Raw genomic sequence first — 20453 nt, forward strand, 5'->3', positions numbered from 1 at the left:
TTTCTTCAAAAGAACGTTTTAGGGATCCCCTTGACGTATTCTAAAATAAAGATATGATACGTTAAATAAATATTCTTATTGACTTCAAGTGGTACTAAATATTACATATTTAGGAAATTTATTTCCTTGTTAACAGAGTATTCTCAAGTCGTTATCGTCTTCCTTTTTGTCTTCTGCTGCCTGTTTGATCCTCCTTGGTATTCACGTTCGTTTCACTCTAACCTTAGAAATAATATATAATGTTTTCAACTATAAAAAAGGAAAGCATGGGTTTTATGTGTTCAGCACTAATTATGTCATTTACAAACGGTTCGAAAATTCAGAAAAATTATGATATCTCATTAATTTTTTAAAACTGGATTTGCATTTACTGTTAAAAAAGATTGAATAATATATTTTTATGAAATAAACCAAAACAACAACAAAAAAAAAACAAAAAAAAAAAACCTGGACGGAAACAACCCGTGTTTGTCTTTCTAGGGTTAACTGCATATTATAATGAATAAGTAATTACCTGATGGGTTTTATTTATAGAAAATCGAGCAATAAAACTCGGAACTTATAAGTGAATTACTAGGAAAGGCAAACACAAAATGCACTAACATCTGACAAATTTTTTATAATAAATGATTATGTATTCACGAAGATTCATGTAGACGTTTTCAAAATGTTTACCTGAATGAAACTGCAAGGATAAAATACGCTATCTACCAATAAGTATTTAGACACTTGTGATAGAAAAGAAAAACAAAATTTATTCAAATTCAGTAGCTGATAGAGCCTCCACGAGCGGCAATTACAGCCTCAACCCTACGGAATACTTTCCACAAGTCCTTGTAACGGCTATTGGAATTTTCTTCATCCGGTTTGGAGAAGACATGTCAGTTCCTTCACCGTTATTGGGCGATTGTTGCGTCCCGTAATTAGGCTATCCAATTGATCCTAAAAGTTCTCGATAGCGTTCAGTTATGGGCTTTGGGAAGGTCAGTCCATTCGGTTAACCTCATTGACATCATACCAATCCATGGTGGACCTCGCAGCACGACAGTTGATGATGTCGTACTGAAAATGGCATGGCTCCAACCCCGTAAAACTGCCACAATGTAGAAAGCACACTGTCATCCAGAATAGTGCCGTAAGTGTCTGTGTTCAGTTTACCATGAATTTGGACCACGTGTTTCAGTCCATACCAGGAAAAATACCCCCAGATCATAATTTCCCCCTCCGCCGAACTTTACTGTGAGCACAATGCATTGTAACAGGAGGCGTTCTCCAAGCAGACGCCTGATCCAGAGCCTGCCATCCGAAAGATAGAGGTTGAATCTTCATTCTTAGCTCCATAGAACTCGTTTCCTCTGATCAATGGTCCACTGTCGGCGTGCTTTGCACCACATCAACCGATCAACGCAGTTGAACTTTTTGACCAAAGACTTATGGGCAGCAGCACGATTATGAAAACAGAGCAGATGTGCTTTCTTACAGATGGTATTCACCGAAATAACACTCCTGGTTGCCGGTTTAAACTCCTGAAGTATGCGGGCCATCGCTTGGGTAAGGTTCTTCGGAATTTCTCTCGACAACACCCGTCGATGCCTATCTCCAAATTTCGGAGATCTGCCGATTAGAAGCATATTCTAGTAATCATCGCTCACATTTCATTTCTGAGTCACATAGGCCACTTTTGAATTTGGGTAATTCAACTCACTAGATATGCCCCTTAAGGATCGGCCATTTTTGTGGTACGCAAAGATTACATCTTTCTCGAAATCAGGTAACTCTGCAGTAATACTAGTGCTGTTTCCTACACGATATTTAATAACGGAGGGCCTGACGCATATCAGGAACGCAGATATCCGCATTTGCATGGGTGTCCAAATACTTTTTGATAAATAGTGTGTTAGGTAATGCACTTTTATCACAAAACGAACGTTAAGGCTGGAACGAATACAGCGCTGATAAAATTATTGAAAGAAAAGTTTTCGGTTTATGTCTATTAAATATGACAACTAATAAAACAACACTGGCTCTACTGTGGTGGCAGTAGAGCCACAGGTGGCTGGTTATGAAATTGACAGTAGAGCCACAGGTTGCTCTACTGTCAATTTCATAACCAGGTGAATTAAAACTTCAAAAAACACACACTGATGCCCAATTTGAATGGTCCCTTCGGTGGCGCGAAGTGAATGAAACGCACAATGTCGATTGCTTAGCATGCAGACGTCTTTCGTGCAGCCTTCTGGGTACTGTCGTGGCTGATACTGTCCTACTTGTAGCAGAAATAAACCCGGATCTAAGCTGAGAGGGAACAGTTCTGTAGAACCGTGCTCTAAATCTCAAATACCTGTCATCTGCAGAAGTAATAACTCTTGGACTACCTTCGTTAGGTCATCGATAGGCTGAGTTAGTAATCAGAAATTAGTTTTACAACCGGTGAACCACGGAACGGTCAGCATTTAACGTCAGACTACCTTTGATCTGCTTCTAATCAGCCCTGGCTCTGTAGTACAGTTTCCCTGGCAAATGTTATTTCGAACTCATTTTTACATTTTGCCTATCTCGAAACTGTTTAGTATACTGTCATTCAATGAATAGCGATTCCTTCCTAAACTGATGATTTTAAGTATTTACCTAAAGCGATGGTAGCGCCACTTTTTTGCATAACGCTTCTCGGTGTAGCTTGCTTTTATTTGTAACATATCCAAATTTGAAGAATTTCGAACTATTTTTACCCTATTTATCGCGCTTTTTCAATTTGTTGCTTAACTTTTGGAAACCACTGTTGTTACTATATGGAATTATGATGTCTCGTATTAATTAATTTTCAGTAATTTTATTATAGATTAAATCAGTGATGAGCCCTCATTTATAGAAAGGAAAAATTTCTAATATTTTCAAATTCGTTATCAGAATTTCTCGAACTGCCTACCCAAGCTAATGAATTTTTTTGTTTGTTTGTTTGTTTTGTTTTGTTTTGTTAATATAGCAGGCGAGATGTGCACCACATTAGAAAAATATTACTTACAAAATATTACTTTTTTTTTAATTGGTCTGTTAAAAGTGGCATGGGAAAATGATGAATTTAGTTTTTACTTTAAGCTCTTTCAGTAAATTCCAGTTTCTTCGATCTAGTTCACCAACATATATTCTATTTATTCAGAAACAAGACCTTCCCATGTATTGTAGGATATATTTTTTAAAAATAATACATGGAAGTGAATATTTAATGAAAGCATGTTCTGATTAAAATTTACTTGTTTCTGATTAAAATGAAAGACCATCTATCTAATTAAATACAATATCGTACTATGGCATACAAAAAATTAGGAAATATTATTGATACCTTATTAGCTATTTGTTTTTATGCATGCCAATAGGCTGAAACTGAAATTGCTGAACTTAACGTGTAGTTTCTTTAGTATTTAAACAGTGTAAATGTTCTACATACTATTTAAATATAGTAATAATTCAACTATATATAAATATAGTAATAATTATAAGATGCTAGTAAATTTTAGGGCGTAAATACAACAAAAATAGTCAGTGTTTTTTTCGAATAAATACAGTAATTTTCGTACGTATAATTGAGTGTTTATCTATTTTCTAAAATTTCCTCTGCTAAAAATGCGGGCCACTTTCAACAAATTCTTAAACTCAAGCTAAATATTAATTAATACACAATTCAAAGAAGCAGTGGTAGCGTGGCTAAAGCTGCAAGACACTAGTAGTTCATCCCAAGTGCTATTTTCGGCTGTGGGACGGATTGGCAACGGGAAATTTTCATGATTTGTGCTCACAAAAATTATAACTTTAAAGATGCAATTGAAAATCTTGTAGAGACATTAGGTTATTTCGAAGCAGGAGACAGGAAAAGTGTGCTAACCATTACACCACGAAGGCATGCTGAGTAAGCGAGAGAAATACCTTATAAACGTATGTCTCTTGCCACAAGTACCTTCTAACTCCATTAGAACTGTTTGGACGAACGTTTTGCCAAAGTGCACAAATGACTTAGGTTATTTTCAAAATCCTATGAAAAGTAGGTCATTTTCAAAATCCTATGGGGAGTGTGTAGAAGAAATCGTTACAATTGATGAGAATCTTAGTTTTGTTAAAGTGATTCAGAAGATGTTAAATAATTATTGGATTCAAATTCGAAACATTTCTATGGCAACCGTGTTTTGAAATCGAACAACAATGCGCATACCAAGGTGATGAAAAAGTACAGTCTTAAGATAAGGTTTCAAAAAAGATGACAGTCAAAGAACTATTTCGCTGTTTGGAATTGCTGAAGTTTGCAGTAGCTGGTAATGAATCTGGAATTAACCTAATCGGGAGGGATGAGTTTGCTTGTTTGCCGAAGTCTAAAGAGTCATTTTGCTTGTTGTATAATTTAAGCTGATAAGAAAGAAAGGGGATAAAACTGAAATTATTCATAGAACTCTTGATAATTTTTTGCTCTTGCGATGAAAATTCCAGTTACTTATCTAACAAATGGTAATTAAATATTTACTTTGCACTGACCTTTTTTGTCTCTTTCGTGAAAGTACCATACAACGCGAACTATTAATTCAATAATTGTTCATGGAAGAATCGTAATTTTTACCGTTGGTTAGGTGATTATTTTAATAGATTAATGCAAATTAAATATATGCGGGAACATCGAGGGATTAGTCAGTATTCAAGTAAATTTTATTGTGATGAATTATATTTGATTTTTAATTTTTTCGATTCTAAATTATGTAACAGATGGTCAATATTTAATTAAATTTCATTATGTTTAATTATTTTTGATATTTTTGAGCAAAATTGTATAATAACGGTAAAACTAAGTTGTTCTGCTTTCATGTCTGTCTGGATCACTTTAAATTTGTTTTAATAAGTTATTCCTTTCTCCACCCCCTTCGTTTGCTGCAGTTACTTTTTCATGTTCGGTTTTTCTAATAGACGATAGTTTGAACTTAATATAGCATAATTTAAGTACAGTAAAACTGTAATTGTCAGGGTGGCGTATGCTTCTTTCCTGGCCTCGTAAAATTAAACTTGTTATTAATTTATTTACATATTTTAATTTTTCATTGATTTACATAATATCAAATAGATAAGGACATACATTTTAGATGTATTGCATAGCACCATGGTGTAAGTGATTAGCACGTTCATCTTGCAAACTAAAGATTTTTGGTTCAAATGCCGACGAGGCAGAATTGGATTTCCACGTTTCCTGCATTAGAAAATCCTAATAATCTGACTATTAAAATAATTAAATAATAATTAATTTAGATTAAAGTGTAAGACATGTAGACTAGCGTATAATTATCAGTATTATGCTTCGTTTAACTATTAACGAACAAAATAAAAGCAAAATTACAACCTATTCTTTGTTTGCTCCATAAATCATTTCTAAAGTAATAATAAGTATTCCTTTTACTAAAATAGACTAGATATGGTAACATTTATGTCAGTGTTCTCTTCATAAGCGAAAATATTTTCTTACCAAGATGCAATATAACTGCAGTCTGCTGTTATTTGCATTAAATTGGCAATAACATCATGTATTTAATTTTAATGCTTGCGTATATAGAGATTGATTTTGTCGTTTAATTTCGTTGAAAAAATGTGTATTTTGTTTCTGGAAGTTTAAAAAAAGTACTGTGCTGTGCAACCTTGCAATTTTTGTTGGAATAAAATGTGAATGACAAAATGATTTCTTCACTTACATTACATAAATATGCGGGCCCACCAGCGGCCGAGCGGTGAAGTCGCTGAGCACTGGTAGTTCGGTCCGAGGTTCGAATCCCGCGAACGGGCTGGCTGCATGGGCGTTTTTGTGGTTTTCCCCATGTAGAACGTGTATACGAGCCAGTTTCCCTTAGAAAGCCCTCTACGAAGGCATCCCTCCTCTTAGGCAAATAGCCCTAGTGTGCTTTGCCATAATTGAATAAACCAAACCATAAATATGCATTTGGCCTACAAGAAGGAAAGAGAGAAATATCGCTCAATTTACACTAGTTTAGTTTAAGTTAACTGTAGTAGAATCCTTCTTAACTAGAAACAACAAGATTTATTACGTATTTTGCCGGCTAATTTGAATTCATACTTTTAAAACGTACCTGTTCATGCTACGTACCTATGTGACACAACCTATAACACAACTGCAACGAGAAAATTCATTAATTGCTACCGACTACATTTAAGTAAGTAACATAAAAAATCATGTGGATTTTTATAAAATTAAAAATAAATGCATATAATTCATATTTCACAATATTAAATGTTAACAGTGTTAAGAAATTACAGCGCGTATTGTTACGAAACGTTTTCCTTGTGTATTTTCCTTGTGTAAGTTTAAGGCTTATGTATTTACAGAATTTTTGCTGAAGCTTTAACAGTTCGCTGTATGTGTAGGAAAGATTCATTGCATCATTTTCTGAAGTAATAAATTATATTACTCGGAAATTCTTATGAAAGTCTGCAAAGTTCAGCTTCCTTTTAAGTAACTTTCTTGGTGGCGTTGTTCTGGAATTATTTTTTAACTTCTTATACTGTTTTAAATTTATATTTTTGCACACTTACCTTGTGAAGAAGATATGAGAGAAATTTAAATACATATATTCGAAACTAATTGAAGATTCTACAAAATAATTAAATCATTCAAGCAAATATGACGTAATACGAAAGTAATGCTTATATGCTTTTACAGCAGATAAAACGAGGTAGTACATTTTTGAAAGCAGAGGAAGAGACGAGGTTGTCATATGTATAATCTTAAGTCACACTGAATTTTGGGCAACACAATCCTTGCGACGTCGCCTGGTTGTGGGTAGAGTGAATACTTTAAAAAAGTGACTAAAATTTTATTATAATTAAGATTTTATTTTTTATTGTAAGTTTTCAATGTGTTCTTGAGCAGTGTGTTTAAGTTTCAGACTGATTATTTAATTATTGCTTGTATGATACCGTATTTCTCTTTTCTTCCAATCTCTCCTACATATCCGAAAGCACACTTTTAGAAATGAAAAAAAATCGCCAATGAAACAATAATGTCGCCATGGTGCAGCAAGCGTAATGTGCTTTTCTTTTCTGTTGATGGCTGGCGAAAGAGAAAAGAATAAAAAGCAAAATGCGTTAATCACATTCTGTGATTTGCTTGTCTTCTACTTCATTTGTTTCTCTTCCCCTAAGAATTCTACAATTGCTCGTGATTTTTGTTCCTTTTTATCTAAAAGTTAATGAAATTTAAGAGCGTTAATGAGACTTTTCTCTTTTATTCATTAAAGATTCATCATTCATTGTCTAAAATTTCTGGTAAAAAAACTTCGCGTTAATTTAGAAACAAGTTTTCAAAAACCTCTGTTTATTTATTTTAAAGCAAAACGTACTATGTAGCTTAGATTTCTAAAATTTTATAAACTTTTTTACTTATGAAGAATAATGCGTATTCTCTCCTTCCTTCCGAAAATATGGCATACATTTAAAAAGGCTGTAAAGATTAGTGAGGCATAAGTAAAGAATTATAAACAAGCGTCATTATGTGTAAATTCAAAAATTCGCTAGTCAAACATTTAACTGAAACATAGTTGGCTGGTGTTTGATTTTGTCTACATCAAAAACAAAGTTACTCCGTATGATCGGAAAATTGTGATGCAGGACTCGCCAGGCCCATATATAAGTTGACAAATTGGTAGAAAGTGTTGAAATTGTCTTTGATGAATTAGACACGAAACCTCTTGATTATGTTTTTCTGACATTGCAGACTTGTATGAGATCAACAGTGTTGGTTGAAGGAGTAAATTCCTATAAGATTCTTCGTATTAATAAGGGCAAACTTCCTTTTGAGGAATAGATGTCAGTTGCTTCAGTGTGTTTATAAAAGACCCTGGGAAAGGCTAAGACCCACATCAATTGAACTTAGACATTTATATACATAAGACATACTTATTATTAATTACAGTTGTAAATGTATACTATAATTTAGAACAAAAATAAATTTTAATTGCATACCATGTTTTCAGGCTGTGGGAGTACAAGTATACTAAGATTTCGTTTTCTTTTCTTATCTTAAAGCAGAATGGATCGATAAATGCCTTAAAATTACGTCAAAAATTATCTTCAATAGTTTCATAAACTCAAAATTCATAATTCCAACTTCTAATTGTATTCCTTGTTATAACATAATTAGCACTAGCCCATAATTCCTCGTTTTAATTTGGACATCTCCCCTTTCTAATCTAAATTTTTTATAAATTTTTCCGAACTGCGTCTTTCCGAATTAATTCGTTTCATGCTTGCTTAAGTAATTCTGAAATGGATATAGGCCTTATACATTCAGAATAAAGAAATTTTTGTCTATAAATATCACTGCTACTATTACGCATCCCCTTTTTTCTATTTCGCCTAACTGCTAGTCATGCATAGTTTGCTGCTTGTATTGAATTGTGAGACGCATATCGCACTTATACTAGTGATGTGTGAAAGAAGAATACATGTCCTAAAATTAGTTATCAAGAAATAAAATTATGTGTGGAAATTACGGCCACGTTTGTCTTCAAGTGTTATCCTTCTAACTACGCTGTACTCTCCATGTTTTTACAACGCAAAGAACCATCGTCAGTCCATCGCAGCTATTCATATATCATCCCATTACAATATGCCGGCAGGATTGAATCTGTGCAATGTCGATTAGTTTTATTTTCTGCATATCTAATGAAGTATCTCTCGTGTTTAGGAGAGACAGTATGTGCTTATTTGCGATTTCAGAAGTGCTTCAAAAATGCGGTGAACCAGCAGTGTCAAAAAATTGGAGTCTTTCTAATAATCTCCAGGCCTATCAGCGACCAAGCGGTTAAGTCGCTGAGCACTGGTAATTCGGTCCGAGGTTCGAATCCCGTGAACGGATTGGCTGCATGTACGATTTCGTGGTTTTCCCCATGTGTAATGTGCATACGAGCTAGTTTTCCTTAGAAAGTCTTCCACGAAGGCTCCCTTCCCTTAGGCAGACAGCCGTAGTATGTTTTGCCATAATCTCAAGAAAACAATCTAATAATCTTCAAAGTGTTTAAAAGAGTTAGTATTATAGTCATCAGTTTGTGTTTGCAAGAAGTGTTAATATCAAAGATTAGCTGAGGTTTTTTTTTTTTTTTTTTTTTTTTTTTTACTGTATTTAAGCACCCCACAGACATCAGCAAATAGTTAAGCTGATTTACCTGTAAAGGACCTGCCCATTTTATATCAAAGCTTATTTTGTTATTGCACTATTTGGTTACTTGTCTATGTTTATTAAGTTCTAAATTCCATTTTAAATTGCTTAAGATGTGATTGTTTTATAATGAGTAAATTAATATTTTTAATAGAATTTCAAGGATATGTTTGAAAAAATTGATTTTATGTTAAACACGGCAGTTTTTACAAATGACTCTCAAAGCAAGGATTTCAAATATTACATTATAGTATTCAAGCAAATTTTCAAGAGCTGTAAATTTTTACGATTATTGCTAAAAATTTTAGGACCGTATAATATTTTCAAAGAAATACCAAACTTGAAAACTTTTAAAATTGGACTCATTATTTCAATAGAACTCTAAAACTCGCATTTATTGTTAAAAATTTAGTGCTATATACAAATTGTCTATTGTTATACACAAAGTTTTCTTATTTAAAAAAATTATTTAGGTCAAAATTTTCTGATTATTTTTTTTTCCAAGCTCTAATGCTTGTTTTTCTAAGCTCTAATGCTTCTTTCTATAAAGGCTTATCTATCGCCAAGCCTTTTTCTGTTTGAAGGGAGAGGGGACTATGTAAGATTAAAAAAAGACTATGTAAGATTGTCGCTAACTCAAAATTATCTTAAACTAGTAATAACCCTGTAATTCCTCGTTTTAATTTGAGCATCTCCCTTTTCCGTTCTAAACTGTTCATAGTAAATTTGTCTGGACTGCATTTTTCCAAATTAATTCGTTTCATGCTTGTTTAGATAATTCTGCAATGCGGGTAGCTTTTATCCACTTAGATTTTAAAGAAACGTTTGTCTATAAAAATCGCTGCTGCTATTTTCTAAGTCTCTTAATTGCTAGCCACGCAAAATTTGTGCTCCGCTTTTTTTTTTTTTTTTTTTTTTTTTTTTTAGTCCAGAGGGATTTGAATCCCGAAGGACTATTAGTTTCGTTTTGGCATTTTGCGTCGAACTCATAAATGTCGGTTCACTTTTCAAACTGTTGCCACAAAATGTTTAGAGTCCTGCATTATATTTGAAGAAATTAAATAATGAAAAATCTGCATAAATGTATGTATATTTCTCGCATTGTGATAAAACAACGGTACATAGAGTCATCGAATTTTGAATAACGTAATCCTCCAACGAATATGAGCATGTGGAAGACCAAATTTGAAATTTGTTTTACGATCGATTTCCTATTTTTTAAAATTTTGACGAATTTTTGATTAACAAACTCAAGGATTTCAAAGCGAGCAATGGCAACGTTGTGCAGAAAAAACATTTTTATCTCCAGCGCGTTAGTCTCTGTATCGGAAATTCTAAAGATATGCTCGTTTTAAAACTATTTTGCGATATTGCTGTTGCACTGGATCTTATGGTTTAAGTGCGAGGAACATGATATTTAATAAAGAAAGGTAACACACAAAATGTTAAAAAACGCCCCTTCGGACGTAATTTAAAATCTGAAAGGTGTAAGCTGTACAGAATTCTGGGATGCATATTGCACCCATAATGATGATGTGTAAACAATCATATGTGTTCCAAAAATTAATTATCAAAAAATAAAATTATATGGAGAAATTACAGGCACGTCTGTCTTAAGTATCATCCTTCTAATTTCCCAAGTTATTACAACGCAAAGAACCATCGCCAGTCCGGTGCAGCTATTCCGAAATCCATGCTGTTAAATATACGTATATGTACACTGGTGTGCAAAACTTAAGCAACGGGTGTTCTTTTTGGCATAACTCAACGAGAAATCATCTGAGAGACATGAAATTCAGAATTAAGAAACAGCATTTTGTATTTAAACGATGACGAAAGCATAATTGCTCTAAAAATGAATACAATGCATACAGTATGGAATCAAACAAAAACAGGCTGTATTGAATTCATAGTATCGTTACACATGATTGTCTGTACAAGAGGAAGAACAACAATCAGGTGTTCCTTAGTATGGGATATGCCCTCCCCTTACTGCAATGGTTGCTTCGAACGGTCTCTCCATACTCAGTACCAGATTATCCAACAGATCTTGAGGTAAGAGTGCCCATTCCTCAATCAGCATCTGTTTCAGTTGCTGGGTGTTCCCCGGAGGAAGTAATCGTGTCACAAGCGTCTCCCTAAAGCATCCCACACATGTTCTATGGAGTTTAAATCAAGGGAGCACGCTGGCCAATCCATTCGAGTGATATCTGCACTTTTCATTAGCTTCTGAACAGCAAGAGTCCGGTGTGGCCGTGCATTGTCATCCATAAAAACGAAGTCTGCTCCAATGGCACCTCGGGACAGACGCACATGGGGAAGGATCACCTTCTGACGATAGCGATCTCCGGTTACAGAACTTCTGTCGAAAACGTGGAGCTCCGTCCTCCCATTCAGCATAATGCCTCTCCAGACGAGATCTTCAGGACACCGTAACGGTCTCTTTCCGTAATGTTACTGAGATTAAATCGTGTCCCGACCTCTCTCCAAATCAATTTGTGTTGAGAATCGCTTGTGGCACTAAAGCGATTCTTATCCGTAAGGAGGATACGACTCCATTGATGAGATGCCCAGTTTTTGCGCTCCTTGCACCACTGTAAACGGTGATGCCGATGGCCAACTTTCAAAGGGATGCAGCTTTCAGAACGGCAGGCGCATAGGCCACCTTTGTGAAGGTGTTTGGACACAGAAAACCACGACAATTGTCGCCCGTTGCTGTTCACAGTTGTTGTGCTGTGGCGCTTGCTGACTGGTTTAGGACTCTTTTCGTCTTCAGGACTATATATGGGTTATTTGCTGCAGTTGTTTTTCTGGGACTGCCACCACCAACCTTTCTAACAGCTGTACCTATGGTATGGAAGGCTTTCTAAACGCGCGAAACGCCACTTTGTTGATTCTGAACTCTTCAGCTATACTGGTCACACTTCGCTCCTACTTTTTAGATTTTCGATCATTCTTCCACGTGTGAAGTCATCCAAATCATTTCTTCTAGCCAATATTTCACGAAAGAACTTCTTGTACTTGCAGCAAATATCTTTAATTGCATCTCTATCCTTCCTTTTATGGTAATCTCGAGTTGAGCGCGCCGACCGTACGCGTTTTGCGTACTCTCACGTAGCCTGTGACCTTTTTTCTTGACATTTGCATACGCATGACCTTTCTACTGAATTGTGTGTTCATTGTACTAAACGCAAGAACCCCTTTTCTACAATTTCATGGCTATCTGATTAAAATTTACATTGTTGCTTAAGTTTTGCACACCAGTGTATAATATCTGCTCAGTTGCTATTGCTACTCCTTAAAAATATACTAATTCAATTTTTCACTCCTCTTTCCCTTTTCCCTTACCGAACAAAAAATCATTTATCACTTGTAAATGGAACGTTTAGCTGAGAGAATCGCTGTTTCTGTCTTTCTGATGTAAAAATGTATAATATAAAATACAATATTTGGCATTCTTTAAATTAATTAAAACGAATTATAATAAAGTTCATATTATATTTTATTGTATTTAAAAGAGTCGTTAACGGATTGGCTGTTAAAATGTCGTTCAAAGATTGATAAGCGTACTAGTAAAATTATTGCACGGTATAATTTTTAGCTCCCAATAAAAATCGTTTTTAACTTTAGAGTTTTTCAGTTTAAAGGCAGATATTTACGTCAGTCGATTTCTACTCATTTTATTTTCTTTCTAGGCGTATTTGCAATTCATCTTCTTTGCTATTACTACGCTCAATGGAAAACCGAATTTTTTTTACCGAATATTTATTACAAACACTGAAATAATTAACTATAGTATAGCTGTCAACCTATCCGGCATCTAATTCACTGCATTTTGACAATGCACGATTAACATCCCCATCATGCCAAAATTTCGTTCCATTTGTCAGTGTATTCAGCTCTCATCTGCAGTGATGGTACGCTGCAGAAATGCTTTCCCATCAATAGCAAAGGAGCTGTTGATAAGCATCAAAGACGCATATTTATTTCATTTCAGGTATCAAGCTCTTATACACATTTTTTCAGAATTTCAGCTCATCATAAATGGTGTGCTGGGCTGATCCAATATTTATGTTCAGTTGTGATACCACTATATTGATTACAAAGACTGTAGCTCTGCTACATCACATTCTCCCATTCTTCAGTATTGTCATTGCTGAGTGCTGGATCGAGGAGAAACCCTTTCCTTCCATTTCAGCTATCAATTCATTGCACAAAGTTTTGAGAACTTCATCTTGTCAAGAAACGGTGTGATGGGCTGATCCAATAGTGATGCCACCTAATTGACTGATATACAGAACTTAAATTGCGCCAGTACTTCCCAGTTTCTGAGATAAATCGTAATTCTAGCCGGAGTGCACCGGAGCCCTAAATTAAAGGGCTTCGGTGCTTTTTTTATGTAACTGAAGTACAGTTTCAGCAGACAAATTTTATTTTAAAAATAAATATATCTCTAAAATCGATTATAACTTCCAAATTTGTGCCTGTCTTTCTCTGGGGATCAAATATTTTGATGGAGGTTAAAACTTTTAAGGAAAGAAAAGCCCCCATCCACATGTCAAAGGATTATTCTCCAGGTAGTGTAATAAATTTATGAAGGAGGGTAAAATGCTTTACTCCCGAAAGTATTAGCAGTGATTATCTTGGTTTTCCACGTCCAGTGCTAGTGATCTCTCACTGCAGAGCTCCTGCAGACTTGAACTATATAACCAAATATGGGGTACACAAATTGTCACTTTTGCAGACCTTACATTTGTTCTCACGTTGTCGAATCGAATTCGGGAGAAATGTTTTTGTCCAGTAGCATTCTGCTTTACAGCTAGAATTATAATGGCAGAGCACCGCAGTTGGAAAGCATTGGGCTGTTCTTTGTTTAAGCTACATTTCTCCATTAAAATTTCTTTCCGTAACTCTCATATTATTTCTAGCATTCTTTCTATTTTCATCAGTGACGCTTTAATCGTTTTACTTTTTTCCACTGGTGTGCTGAAATAAGAAGTCCCCCCACCCATTGAAATCTTATGTTATACTGTATTTTTAGGGTTTAAATTCAGCCAGAGTCCGGCTGAGCTATTTTAGTTTTTTTTTTTTTTTTTTCTAAATTGTAAGTCCAATCGGAGCCTCAAATAAATCCAATACTTCTTTTATTTAACTATTTATAATTAATTTAATAATTTATTAAATTTTTATTTATGCCCTTATATTTATTGAATTTTAATTTTAAACTAATTATTTTAACTATTAGTTATTGTATTTATTTTTCCCCTTCTTCCTGATGGCCTTTCAGATGCTCCAGCACTTCTGATTTTAGAAATTAATCCGTGATGATATAGTATTTCTTCCCTATCATGTTCTCGACGGCTTCCGTATTGTTTTCTGTTACTGCTGAAGCAGAGAACCCTCCATACGAAGATGTCGATCTTCATCTTCTCAGCCTAATCATATATAAAACTCTTACACCTGCCATTATACTGAATTCTTACTTGATATTGGAACTCTAAAGATTTAAGGCTTAGCAAAAATCATTTCAAATTCTTTTTTCTCCCCTTAACTTACTTCGCTTGCTTCAGTTAACGAAATATTTTGCTTCACTTAACGAAGATATTGCAACACAGCTGCTCTTGCTTGGTGCATTGTTGCAAGAAGGCCGCCATCGTATCAAACTGATTCTTGTATGATAATGCTTGCTTGTTAAGTTTATTTTTAGACCAGGTGAATCGGATCGTATTCCTCTCATTTGTAACCGTATATTGGCAGCTCAAGGCCAATGTCTTGCATGTTTGAAACAACAATCATATCGGTCCTGAACCTGATTTTTTTATTCAACTTTCCTAGTTTACTACTAAACGGCCTGAAGTAATATCTTTTAATTTAAAATGTAAGATTTTACGTAAAATAGGTTAAGTCTATATCAATATTGTTATTACTTGTCTAATTAAGCGTTTATTTACTTTCTGTTATTTCTGTGTGCTGTAGTTTTAAAACTATTTAATTTATTTTAAACTAAAAGGTCTCCGCACCCTACTCCTCGTGCTTTCTAACCCCTGAAAATATGCATCGCGTGTTCCTCCAGGTTTGCATAGTTCATGCTTCAAAAATATAAGAAATGGCTTAACAGACAACCGCAGAGAACTCGTTGGCAATACCGAAGATAATTTTTATTGAAATTCATATAAAAAAACTGCTATATTATTGTAAAAATAATGTAACATTCACGTAATTCAGCAAATATAAAAGAAGTTTAGATAATTCATAATTATATTACTATTCACCATAAATATATTATTGTAAAAAGAATATAAAATTCACATAATTCAGCAAATATAACAACGCCATTGCTTTGCCGATGGCGATGTTATTTGTCCATGCTCAGTCTTACAACTGAGTTTACCAGCTCGAGGTCCGTGACACATAACCCACAACCATTTAGCCGACAAGATACTTAGCCGATACGGACATTCAGCTAACAAGACTGTTAACCGACACGGACACTTAGCCGACAGGAAATATAGTCGACAGATCATGTAACCGGCACGGAAATGTAGCCGACAGCACGATCAGTTGACAACACGTACATATATATTAAAAAAAGTGACAATGTTTTAGTAAAATTTGTCCATATTTATCTGAAAAACGAGCTGTTTTCAGGTACCCAACGAGAAGCTTTATGAATAAGTTCCATATTTTTTTACTTTAATATTAAAGAAACTCTGGATTTTAAAATTAAACAGAAAAGCAACCTTATTTTGGCTTACATTTTATAGTCAATTTCCACAGTAATCAGACGTAGGTCTCTATATTTCGGTTTGGGTTATTTGATTATGACAAAGCACTCGAAGACTATCTGCCTAAGGGAACAGATGCATTCGTCTAGGACTTCCTTGAGTAACATATACTTCATATAAATGAGGAAAAACACTAAAACGCCCATGCTGTGTCGGTATTCGAACGTCAGATCGAATTAACAGTGTTCAGAGAATTTACCGCTCGGCGGTTGTGGGCTCCGTCTCTGTATTTCAGAAGTGGTAATAGAAAATTTCAGCATTCGGAAAAGCGAATCGATTTCATATTTAAAGAAATGATTGGAGCGAAGCGAAAACAAATGTAACATAATCTATCGCGTAAAATAACAATGAAACGTGAAAAAAACTAAAATATTAGAATTTTGAAAGCGTTGAAAAATTAATGTAATTTACTAAAGAAGAAAAGTTTTTGTTTACGTGAAAAAGTTCAAAGAAATCTAGTTTGCGTTACGTTTATTTTTGCTTTGCTCCGAACATTTTTTCTCTATAAAATCGTTTCATTCTTCCGACTGCTGAAAATTTCTTTCTCACTTCTGAAATATAGAGACTTATGTCTGCTTGCTCTCGAAACTGATTTCAAAATCTGTACCGAAATAAAGTTACTTTTGTGTCTAATTTTAAAATCCATAGTTTCTTTAACATTCAATTAGGTAAAAAATATAGTAATTGTTCAAAAACTTTAAGTACCTTTGCAACAGCTTTTTTTTTTAACCGCATAAATATGAACAGAATTTACTAAAACATTGTCGCACGTTTTTGTGTCTACTATATATACGCTATGGCAGTTAAACCTCTTGTCGGTTAAATGTCCTGTTGGCTAAATGTCCGTGTCGCTGAAATGTCCTGTCAGCTAAATGTCCTGTCTGCTAAATGTCCCTGTTGGCTAAATGTGCTGTCGACGAACTTCGTATCGGCTGAATGTGCTGTCGGCTGTGTGTACGTATCAATTAAATGTCCTGTCGGCTAAGTGTCCGCGACCATCACAGCTCAGCATCTACAGAGTGTTTTAAAATCATTCACATTTGTGATCTGCTTAAAATAATTCTTGGGATACTACTCCTGTAGATAGATGTCGGAAAGCATACTAAGCAGCAAGGGATCTAGAAAAAATTTGGCTTTATGCATTTGCTGGTCACAAATTGATTGTAAACGCGAACTTGAAATTTCCATTTCTTCAAACAGCTGTTAATAAATAGCTTCTGGAAAAGAAAAAAAAAAAAAAGAGAGAGAGAGACCTTCTTGGTACTTTCTTCTGAGGGGGCGAAAAGTCCATATTAAAGGCTAAGGGGAAGGAAAATATTTCGCAGGCAGTTGGTTTCAATGTGAAATATATCATCTCCACACCCTGCGGTCATGCAGTAGAATAATACCATTAAAACCCAGTCTCATAAATTAAAAATAATTTCTCAAAAGATTCAGTACTGTAATTTCCAGAACATGTATAGTTTATATTTTAAACCTATTTCATCCGTTTCAAACTATAACTTTTAAAAGTAAATATCCTACTGCTATTTCCCAAAGCCTGTACCCATTTATCAAACAAGCTACATTGAAATATTCGGATGTTCAAAAAATATTTTAGCACAGTTCTGTTTAAAATATAAAATTTTATCATCTTCGTGAGAACATCGGTTAAAATACTTATATTGCAGTGTTCTTGAAATTTCTTGATAATTTTGATGCATGTGATGGACTAGCCGCCTTATCGCCTTGAATACCTTAAATTTTCTGAAAACATTGATTCCGTAGAACCATTCTAATAAGCAACCTGAGAAGAATCTTGAAAATTAGGTAGTTATGACATGACAGATATCTATTTCTACCCCCCCCCCCCACCCCAAAAAAAATCACTCCAAGCTTCTTTATTGAAATGTTATCTGGTCAAAATGCAACATCGCGCCAAGTGGTCGAAAGGTACTTTAACTCAAAAATACAGCACAAAGTATGCCATGCATGACGTCACTTCTTTTCCTGTAAGGAATGGGATTACATCCTTTAGCAGCTATATTAAATTATTGCAAGTTTCATGTATATGACGTGAATTTTCCGCGAATTTCATGTATATTTTCCGTGAAATTTTTTAACCGAAAAGTATTACGTACAGATTTAAAAAAAATTTAAAAATCTAAATCATTAATTGTATATTAACCTGGATATACAAAATAAGTTTTAAACACCTTAAAGTCTTGCTAATACATATATCATAGGCACCATGCAAAAACCAGGAATCTGCATAGTCATGGTTATCTTCATAGTCAATCTGCATAGTCATAGTATGTTCCGAAACATGTAAAAGTTTGATACGTGTCTGTTTTGATTAAAAAATACAAGTTATGATGTCTGTATAATAATTCTTTTATGCGCAATTCAGCTATCATTTAACTTAGTTTAAAGTTAAAAAAATAAGGGGCGAAAAGCTTATACAATCATTACCGAAACAGCAAAATGTGTTGATTTGTGGTTCTAAGTGATATTAACTTTCATATTATTTTTTCTCTTTCCTTGTGTTCTACATTGCAGTTAAATACGTCATGTATAAGAATTTTTTATACCCCTTGATTGTTTAGTTTACGCATGTCTGTTTCTGATTTTTAATTTTTGTTTCTTTTTTAGGTGTTTTAATTTCATAAGTATATCTGAAATGTTGCATTTCAAATTTGATAAGTATATTAATGAATGTTTTTATTTTATACAGCTTCAACAAAATGCTCATGATGTTAAGCAGCAGCCGCAACATATGGTGCAAAATCAACCTAACATGTATGGAAACTATTCTTCCCAACAACCAGTTAGTAATCCTACGTTTCACGGATCCATGTCACAGTCGTTATCGTACTCGCCTCAGTTCTCCTCTAATCCAACTATAAATAGACCGCCTCCGGAATATAAGGCACAGCAGTCTAATTTAGCTACGGAAAATCTTCATCTTGTTGAACAGTTGAATAATCCCCAAGTCATGTTCAATAATTCTGCCAAACATAAATACACCAAGCAGCAGAGACCACCAAATGTTACAATAACACCTGATGGTTCTGCTATTAGTTCTTCTGGCGAATGGCGGCATAGAATGATCAATCAACAGAATAATCAGTTTAGGATGAATTCTTTCCCTCATCAAGAGACGTATGGCAATGTGATGCGAAATGATCATCTCAGCTCTGCTGTTCATCCAAGCCCTATGTATAACCAATATAGGATGCCCAATAATCAAATCTTAACAGGAAACCGTATGGCGAGACCTAGTATGATGCCAGCGAATCAGATGTTAGTTCAACAAAGGCAACGGATTCCAGTACCTCAGCAACGATCGAGAAACCCATCAATGGTTGAATTGGATCATCATTCTTCGCTTGGAATAAATAACAGTGCTCTTTCACAAACTAATATGATGGGGCCTGTGTATACTAATCAACAAGATATCAACAGGCAAGATGGCAGCCAAATAAATTTAGACTTTTTGGACAACATCGAAAGTAGTGCCTCGGATTTGTTGAACTTCGATCAAGTCATTCAAGGAGGAGGATCACATTTTCCATTGTTGGATGACATGGGTATACTTGATAAATAGGACCCAATGGTAAAATGGAGTGCAATAAAGCTGTTTTCGCCCTGATATGTATTTGCGTGAAAGATTATCATAAATACAGAATATTGTGAACCGTACAATATATATTTTGTATATGTTGTGTATATGCATTCAAAACACGGGCAATCTTTCGAATGTGCCATAAAATGGCAATAACATTTTATGAGGGACATGCAGTTTCCATACCGAGGTGAATCGTTGTAATAAACTATGCGAAATTCACTGTGAATTGTAGCTATTTCATAGTCGTTAAACGAACAAAGCAGGGCGTTTTTTTGTTTCAGAAGAGCATACGGAGTTTCCTGTATATGCTTTTAGATTCAATGTGATGTATACCAAGTTTTCAAATGAGAATTTTATCTTAGCTATGACTATGCTAATTATGTCGAATGTAAGTCTTGAAAAATGTAATTAAAAATGGTGCAATGTGAATGTTTTACATAAAATGTCATATAAAGCAATCTTTGTATACATTCAGTGCATTAAGAGATTAAAATGTTTTCAATTAATGATTGTTGTTTCCATTTAGACTGCATATATTACATTAAAGGATTAATGTGACAAATGTTCTGATAAAATTAAACTCTGCATTTCGTCTTATCTTACATTTTCTTGTAAAAACACGAAATTTGGAATTATTAACGTGAAACTAAAGTTCCATTTAACGCTATAATAAAATAATTTTAATAATAATTTAAATTCCTTTTAATAATTTTAAAGTTGCGTTCTTAATTTTAAAAACGGTGAACATTAATAATCTGCAAAACTCAAGTTTTGTCTTGCGCTGTTTCCAGTTATAAAATATTATTGCAGCTTTTAGGAAAAAACAGTGGTCTCCTTTTTTCATATGCAGATGTATCCTGTAAAG

The 20453-nt window shown here is 34.3% G+C and overlaps 1 protein-coding gene across 2 annotated transcripts in view; it reads left to right on the forward strand.

Moving 5' to 3' along the window:
* LOC118183027 (uncharacterized) overlaps nucleotides 1-20094 on the forward strand; it is a 138361-nt gene extending 118267 nt beyond the window's left edge. For both annotated transcript variants that reach the window (XM_085813057.1, XM_085813058.1), the window contains exon 5: nucleotides 18695-20094. In XM_085813057.1, coding sequence (XP_085669183.1) covers nucleotides 18695-19567 — 873 coding nt within the window. In that variant the 3' untranslated portion in view covers nucleotides 19568-20094. The remainder of the gene's footprint in view (nucleotides 1-18694) is intronic.
* Nucleotides 20095-20453: the final 359 nt, after the last annotated feature.

Source organism: Stegodyphus dumicola, chromosome 3 (assembly GCF_044657685.1).
Source record: "Stegodyphus dumicola isolate Sdum_Otavi_A_Nest chromosome 3, ASM4465768v1".
NCBI lineage: Eukaryota > Metazoa > Arthropoda > Arachnida > Araneae > Eresidae > Stegodyphus > Stegodyphus dumicola.